Source organism: Calidris pugnax, unplaced genomic scaffold, assembly GCF_001431845.1.
Source record: "Calidris pugnax isolate Ruff unplaced genomic scaffold, ASM143184v1 scaffold96, whole genome shotgun sequence".
Taxonomy (NCBI): Eukaryota; Metazoa; Chordata; class Aves; order Charadriiformes; family Scolopacidae; genus Calidris; species Calidris pugnax.
Genome location: NW_015090866.1, coordinates 36684 through 45108, shown reverse-complemented (window position 1 = coordinate 45108; position 8425 = coordinate 36684). Strand labels below are relative to the sequence as shown.

The 8425-nt window shown below is 49.1% G+C and overlaps 1 protein-coding gene across 6 annotated transcripts in view; it reads right to left on the bottom strand.

The window, feature by feature from the left end:
* Nucleotides 1-8425, bottom strand: part of FBXO18 (F-box protein, helicase, 18) — a 43091-nt gene that overhangs the window by 34131 nt on the left and 535 nt on the right. For 2 of the 6 annotated variants that reach the window (XM_014945438.1, XM_014945442.1), the window contains exons 2-5: nt 7436-7594; nt 5168-5335; nt 1935-2485; nt 559-689 (exon numbers count right to left, since the gene is read on the bottom strand). In XM_014945438.1, the coding sequence (XP_014800924.1) occupies nt 559-689; nt 1935-2485; nt 5168-5335; nt 7436-7445 (860 nt within the window). In that variant the 5' untranslated portion in view covers nt 7446-7594. Of the gene's footprint in view, nt 1-558; nt 690-1934; nt 2486-5167; nt 5336-5992; nt 6569-7435; nt 7755-8262; nt 8403-8425 lie in introns of those variants that run through there. The other 4 variants (XM_014945443.1, XM_014945441.1, XM_014945440.1 and 1 more) reach the window with 4 other exon arrangements.

The window sequence follows — 8425 nt, the reverse complement described above, 5'->3', positions numbered from 1 at the left end:
GGTTCACCTGGGCCCACCTCTCCAGCCTGTCCAGGTCCTTTTGGATGACATCCCATCCCTCTGGTGTATCGACAACACCACACAACTTGGTGTCATCTGCAAACTTGCTGATGGTGCCTTTAATCCCCCTGTCTATATCATTGATAAAAATGTTAAACAGTGCTGGCCCCAGCACAGACCCTTGAGGAACACACATATTCCATGCCATATATGACGTCACGCTCAGTATATAAAGCTGGGGGAAGAAGAAGGAAGAGAGGGATGTTTGGAATTATGGCATTTTTCTTCCCAAGTAACTGCTACGTGTGATGGAGATGGCTGAACGCCCGCCTGCTGACAGGAAGCAGTTAATTAATTCCTTGTTTTGCTCTGCTTGCGTGCACAGCTTTTGCTTTACTTATTAAACTGTCTGGACCTCAACCCACGAGGCTTTTTTTTTTTTCCCCCCTTGCTTTTATTCTTCCAATTCTCTCCCCCATCCCAAGCGGAGGGAGTGAGCGAGCGACTACGTGGTGCTTAGTTCCCAGCTGGGGTTAAACCAAAAAAAGCCAAACTCACCTGATCAGTCCCAAAATACATCCTTCCTGCTCCTTTGTTATGGAGAAAACCTGCAAGATCTGTTCGACTCTGTGCAGGGCCGTGTCCTCCTTCATCAGGTACTGATGGTAGAGCTTTTTCCAAGGAATGAACTGGAATGTGAAGCACATATCACCCACTTTCACCTCACAGCATTGGAAAACAGGTTTCTTCTGGCAATAAGCTAATCAACGTGGCTTCCAAAGAAGACCTGGTGTTCAAAAAGTCCCTGTAGCTTGATGGAAGCAGGGATCTAGCATGAGATGGGAAAGGAAAGAGGAAACAGGAAAAAGAGAAGAATTTGTTCCTCACGGCCTGCAAACTTGTCTATTTCGGCTGTTTTTTCTAGAATGATGGAAGTAGGGTGATATTGGTTTGGTTTCAAACCCCAAAGCATTAAAGGCATGAGGATATTTTCAGCACTATTGCACAGATCTGCTCTGAGTGGGGTCTGAGGGCTTAAAATCCCCATGTCCATGAAGTTCTACCCTCCCACAGCCCACTGTTTAGCTTTCCTTGGTAAAAAGAGAGCCTTTTAGGCTGTGATATGGAGTGAAGAGCAGATTTAGGACAGGTCTTGATGCATTTTCCATGCATCTCTCTAGCTCTTCAGGCTCAAACCACGTGATGATAAAGGCAGGACACCTCCTGCATTGTTTCCAGCCTTACCCATCCAAATTTATTGGAAGGGCATGAAGAAAAGCGTGGATGGCCATCAAAATTTGGGCTGCCATCAGTCCCCCACCACTCTGAGACAGCTTCTTCACACAAGCTGAGGACTTCCAGCATGAAGGAGCGTAGCAGTGCCAGCTGTCTCCAAGCCACCTTTCACTGAAATGCAGAGATTCCTCTCTGGGGCCAAAAAAACAACTGTCAGTGGTTTCATGATTGTTTGTAACCTGATGGCCTTGACTGTGGATGAACCACATGAACGCAGGCTGGGGGACAGTGACATACAATGGCCACGAGAGGACACTGCCCAGGCTGCCAGCCAGGATCTTCTGCATGGTCCTGGTCAGCTTAAAAAAAAAAAAACAAGGTTGCAAGAAAAACAGCGGGATTTTGTGGAGTCTTACAGGATGCTCTCTTTCTGTGCACACGGAAAACGCATCGAGGGAAATTACCCCAATATTGATCTCCTGATACAGGTGACATCTGCAGATGCCACTGTAGTTCTGAAGACCAAAAAATGAGAAAAGACCTCGTAAGAAAGGACGTGGGCATTGGGGAACAATAAAGGGATTTAAAGAGCAAAGAGAGACAGACACAGCATGGATGCTCCTACAGCAACAAGACCGAGACAGAACAGAGCAGCAGGAGAAGGGACAGGCTCAAATCAATATCCCAGCAGCCCTTACCAGTGGATCACTGACTATGTCCCTCCAGCAGTGACACACCAGGCTCAGGTTCTGATACAGATCAGTCACTGGTAGGAAAGCAAAGATGTGCCTCAGGACTTCAACAGGCAGCTTGTCGATACTTCCCTGAGGTACTTCCCAGTTCCGAGTCCCCAGGAGTCCGTAGTGTGCATCGGGGAGCGGTTCAATGTCCATATCATCCAGTTCCTGCTTGATCTGGATGTGTTCTGGAGAAACCACCATTGGCTTCTTCTCAGGCTCCCCCCACAAATCATCCTCTGGCTTGCAAACGCCTGCAGCTGCAGTGGACAGAGGCCGTTTCCTGAAGCTTTCCTTGGGATTTGGGTCAAGGTCCTCATCCTCCAGAAAAGAGCAGGAATCACCGCTGATCTCCATCTTAGTGGAGACATCGCTGAAGGAATCATCAGCATCAGAGAAGATGGGGTCTGGTAGCTCTTCTTTGATTCGACTGTTCTTCGTCCCACCGGCACCTACTTGCTGTATCTGAGAGACAGTGAAGTAATCGGTGATGTTCTTCTGCTGACTTTGGCCTGCAGGAAGAGGAAGAGCATGAGCGAGGTCAACAGAAACAAGCGCAAAGTCCACTAACAAGGAGACCAGAAGCTGTGTAAGGTGGTGGTTATTTCCACAAGGTTCCTCACAGACATAGGAGCTTCCTACAGGTGAACTGTCCCCGCTTCATATTGCTTCTCGGGCAACCTATGGAAGTCATAGAATCATAGAATCATAGAATGGTTTGGGTTGGAAGGGACCTCAAAGATCATCTAGTTCCAACCCCCCTGCCATGGGCAGGGACACCTCCCACTAGAGCAGGTTGCTCAAGGCCACATCCAGCCTGGCCTTGAACCCCTCCAGGGATGGGGCAGCCACAACTTCCCTGGGCAACCTGTTCCAGTGTCTCACCACCCTCATAGTAAAAAATTTCTTTCTGATATCTAATCTGAATCTTTTTTCTTCCAATTTAAAACTGTTTCCCCTTGTCCTATCATTACCCTTCCTGGCAAAGAGTCCCTCCCCAGCTCTTCTATAGGCACCCTTCAGATATTGAAAGGCCGCTATAAGGTCTCCCCGGAGCCTTCTCTTCTCCAGGCTGAACAATCCCAGCTCCCTCAGCCTGTCTTCATAGGAGAGGTGCTCCATCCCTCTGATCATCTTCGTGGCCCTCTGCTTCACCTGTTCCAGCTGGTCCAGGTGCAGCGGAGGGCCACGAAGATGATCAGAGGGATGGAGCAACAGAACAACATCCATCTTTTTGCACTGTCTGCATTATCTGGGCACTCTCAAGGTCCATCTGACACCTCCACTAGCTTCTAGAAGAAGACGTGGTTTGCATAATCATCTTGTGGTTTGCATAATGAAGATGATCAGAGGGATGGAGCAACAGAACAACATCCATCTTTTTGCACTGTCTGCATTATCTGGGCACTCTCAAGGTCCATCTGACACCTCCACTAGCTTCTAGAAGAAGACGTGGTTTGCATAATCGTCTTGTGGTTTGCATAATAATCTCTCAGACCAACAATCCTTAGCTACGTAACGCAGCAGGCGCGTGTGAAACACAAATGGAGTTGCAGAATTTATAATCTCTCAGACCAACAATCCTTAGCTACATAACGCAGCAGGTGTGTGTGAAACACAAATGTAGTTGCAGAATGAATTTCACAGGAGGTATTTCCACCGGCCAGAGGCACAGAAAATAGGAAGGAAACAAAATGTGAGCCTCACGTTGTTGTGGCGTGCCCCACACTGAGGCTGGGCTCCCAGCAGTTATTTATTGTTATTGTTTATATACATTATTTATCATTCTTAAACCTGGTGAAGGAGAAGCACGCTATGATTTTTGAGAAGCTTCAGGGTTTAACTACTGCTCTGCACCATGAGAAGGTCACAGCACCCTGCCTCTCTCGGGCTGTTCCTACCACAGTACGAGAGACACCGGCGTCTTTAAGAGCCACTTCTTGCCAGATATTTCCTGCCTGCGATGTCATAAAAGCACTGGAGACCATAAAGGAAACCGAAACTTGGCAAGAGACTACTCTCAGCAGCCTCTCCTTTCTCTGACAGCCTCACAGACCATGTAGCACACAGACTAAACTTACCATCCCTGACAGTATTCATTCTGTCCTGCTCCTAGTCTGGAAATTAACCTGATGCTTCGCTAAGAAGCAACTTGAGAAGCAAAAAACAGAATCACAAGCAGCTACTGCTGATTTTAATGTGTTTTATTTCTGGATGCTCACGAAGGCTTAGCTTAAAAAGGTCTGATTTGCAAGACACTTGCTGCTTAAAAGCAACAGTTCCCTTGCCAACGTTCAAGTCCAATACCCTAAAAACCTGCAGGATCTCAGATTACTACTTTTTTTTTTTTTTAAAGTGAAATAATCAAAGATATCGCTGATATGAAAATGGAAAAGAAAACTATAATCTATGAGCAGAGAGTCTAAGACTCTGATGTCTCCTCCTGGCTCACCAGCAGACACATCTCCTGTGAAGCGAGTCACCAAGGTAGAGAGAGATCCTCCAAGTCTTCCAGGGAAACACCAAAATGCTCCAAAGTCTCACCTTCCACAGTGACCAAGGCACTCAGGAATAACTCAGGATGTTTTTTCTTTGCTTCCTACCCATCTCCTCACCCACAGGTGTGTGTAGTGTCTCTTGTTGTTACACAGGCTTTGAGGCTGGGCCTTGAACCCTGCACCATGAGCTACTTGAAAACAGCTCTTCAGTTTGAGCCCCCAAGCCCTGTCGGGTGCAGATTAGCAAAAAGTCTTATCAACCTTCAAAAACCCTCTCAAATTTTGGCACTTTTGAGGCCTGTGTCTACAAGCTGTGTATCACAACATTTCCCCCACCCAGGAAAGTTGAAGCTCATTAATATCTTTTAAGTGCTCAACAACACTTTTGCAGTTCTGTACAACTAGACAGCTCGTTATTATTTAATAAGCATCTTAAGGAGCATCTAGAAGCAGGAGTCACATCATTAATAACGCCTAAATACAGGGGTATCTCTTTTTCTTGCCACTTGACTCTGCAGAGGCAGAGATTAAGCCCAGTTTTGCCACACACCACTCAAAAATGACCAATTTCTTCTACTTGCAGTCACCTCACCCGGTATTACTCTCCCATCAGCACAACGCCCTTTTGCTCCACACCACATCAGCGTTTTTCTCCCCCAAATCCCTCATCCTTCAAAATATTTGCCATCAGTGTACCTCCTTGGCTTCTCCTCGTCCGGTGGGTGGGATAGAGGCCCCTGTTGACATCTCCTCTGCTTTTACTGTGACTCAACGGCTGCCTCAGGGAGGATGAACCTTCCACGCTCCGCGCGAGGGCTTCGCAGTCACCGAGCGTCAGGTGGGTTTTCTTGAATCCCTTCATTGCTTTGCCAACATGCAAAACAAAACACAAAAAAAAAGCCCCCCAAAAGCAAACTGTTAGCAAGCAACCATATACAATCCACGCCTTTTAACAGAGGCATAAACACAGATTCTTTTCAGGAATTTTAGAGGACAGCCCCAGCGTTTCAGCCAGGAGTTTCGGAAATTTAGTTATTTAGGAATAAATCACAGCAGAAGCTTGTACAACCCTCTGGTGACGTGCTAAGGGGGAAAATGCATTGTGTCAGGGTGATACATCTGCAGTCCCTGCGACAGCAACTGCACCCCGTGTCCCTGCTCCTGCGTTGTGGAGGGTTTGCAACACAAAAAAAAGATGACGTAAAACCAGAATCCCTGCAAGTTTTGCAGCTCCGTAACACGGAGGAAGCAGAGACAGACATTTGTCTAAATGCAAAGTATCAGGACGCCGAGGAAGCCCGTGGAGGGTCAGCTGCTCAAACCCCCACAAGAGAGCCCAGTGACTCACCCGAGCAAGGTCAGAGCCAAAACACACAAACTCGAGCCTCTCGCAAACAAATCCAAGCCGGGATCCTCCATTAAGGAGGAAACACAACCCACTTCCAGCACAGCTCTTCCCCACCAGGACAGTTTAAGCAGCAGCATAAAAGCACCTGCAGAGTGATTTGAAGAAAACCTTACTCGAAATCTGCACGAGCTCCTCTTTTCCGGGACGACCAGCAGGAAAAGTGCAAACAGTGCAATTTGCTTCTACCGAAAACGCTCCCAAAAAACCCGAATCCAGGGCTCAGGATGGGGCTTCTTTCCGACAGGAGAATTATCAGCCACCACTGCTCACGCTGTTTCACTTTTACTTTATTTATTATGCCATGCTGCGGAGGAGAAGCTCCTCTAATTTGTTTCTGGCAGCCATGAAAGTAATCGACTGATCTCGTGCCGCAGGATCCAAGGGCCACTTTGCTTCATTTATGCCGCTTCCTCCTTTTCATCTACGTCAGCTCGAGAGAGCGGCGTTAGAAGCACCCACTGAGCTCCCCGGGGAGGCTGTTTTCTAACATCCCGTGTTCCTCAAAACACGACAAAACGAGGCAAGCAGGAGAAAAACAGCAATGCAAGGACTGTCCCCTGGCATTTAGGGACACGGTTTAGCGGCGGACTCGGTGTCGTTCGGTTTACGGTTGGGCTTGATGATCTTTAAGGTCTTTTTCAACCTAAATGTTTCTATTCGATGATTTTACTTAAAGATGGCATTTCTCACTGGAAATCGAGAAGTTTCTCACAGAATCACATGGGGTTGGAAGGGACCTCTGGAGATCATCTAGTCCAACCCCCTGCCAAAGCAGGGCCACCCAGAGCAGGTCCCTCAGGAACGAGACCAGGGGGGGTTTGAATGTCTCCAGAGAAGGAGAGTCCCCCCCCTCTCTGGGCAACATCTCCCACGCCGCTGCCGCCCTCACAGGAAAGAAGTTCCTCCTCTTGCTGAGATGGAACGTCTTATATTCAAGTTTGTGCCCATTTCCTCTTGCCCTGTCACTGGGCACCACTGAAAAAAGCCTGGCCCCATCTTCCTGACACCCCCCCTAGAAGTATTTATGGGTGTTGATCAGATCCCCCCTCAGCCTTCTCTTCTCCAGACTAAAAAGACCCAAGTCCCTCAGCCTTTCCTCAGCAGAGAGATGCTCCAGGCTCCTCATCATCTTTGTAGCTCTTTGTTGTCCCCTCTCCAGCAGTTCTCTGGAACTGGCCCAGAACTGGTCCCAGTTCTCCAGATGGGGCCTCCCCAGGGCAGAGCAGAGGGGCAGGATGACCTCTCTCTACCTGCTGGTCACACTCTTCTTGATACTACCCAGGATGCCATTGGCCTTCTTGGCCACAAGGGCACATTCTCAGATTACACAGCACAAATTGAAGCACCCCAATTCTTCTACTCAAACGTCAGAGCCGAGGTACCAGCTCCGTGCCCATTCCCGCTGCTGAAAGGTCTCACGTGAGACCAGGCGTAAGACTGGGGGCAAAACCTCTGCCCTCCCACCCCGGGACAGCAAAACCCCAAAGTGTCAGGATTGTGGCACAGGACTCAAGTCCAGGAACCCAAGAGGAGAAGAAAACCCGCCCAGGCTTCACCTGCATTCATCTTTTTTTCCTATTCTCATGCTCTTCCATTGGTGACGGCAGCAGAGGACACGAGTGTTGAGCCACGGTTGTTTCGTGGGGACCCCTCATGGGTTATGGCTTCGATCATGATGGGGAGCAGAGCTCGTCAGCCACGAGAAGACACTCCAGCTGTGGAGCAGAAGGATCAGCCATGAGCAACAGCGGCAGAAGACGGGGGAAGCTCCAGAGAGATGAGAAATATTTGGGAGGAGAAGGTTGGAGCTGCTCCCCATCACCCCTCCAGTGCGTTGTTTCCAAACCCTTTCCACTCAGGGATGTACTGGCCTTGTGCCCCCCCAGCATGGTGCCCACACAGGGAGACTCCTGGCAGCCCAGGGCCCCCCCAGGGCTACCCCACGCTGACCCAGAACAGCCCCCCCCCCACTAGCCCCTGGCCTGCAGCCTCTGTAGCCAAGGGCCCCCCTCCTCTGACCCAGACCAAGCCCCCCCCACCATTGCCAAGCATCCCCTCTGAATTAAAGAATAAGGCCAGGAATGGCTTGAGGGTTTGCTTATCTAAGTATGACTTAGCAAATGTAGCCTGACTGACCACAAAGAGGGGCCTGCAACCCCTGCAGAGCTACGATAAGTAACAAGTCAGGAAGGCTGGCATGTAGGTGGGGAGAGGCAGGTTTCTGGTTTTCCTGAGGGAAAAGGGAATTTCTGGGTTTCCTGAGGAAGAAGTCAATTTCTAGGTTTTCTGAGGGAGAAGCTTGTTTCTGGTGTTTCTGAGGGAAAAGGGAATTTCTAGGTCTCCTGAGGGAGAAGCTGGTTCCTGAGGGAGAAGGGAATGGCACATTTGGAGGAGCGATCCCCTGTGCGTCCAGCGCTGCAATAAAGAATACCTGCTTAATAGTCACCCCGGCTATTGAGTCCTGATTTCGTCTTTCACGGCATCACCTCACTGCCAAGGCCCCCTCCAATGCCAAGAGCCCCCCCTGCTCAATGCCAAGGAGGCCT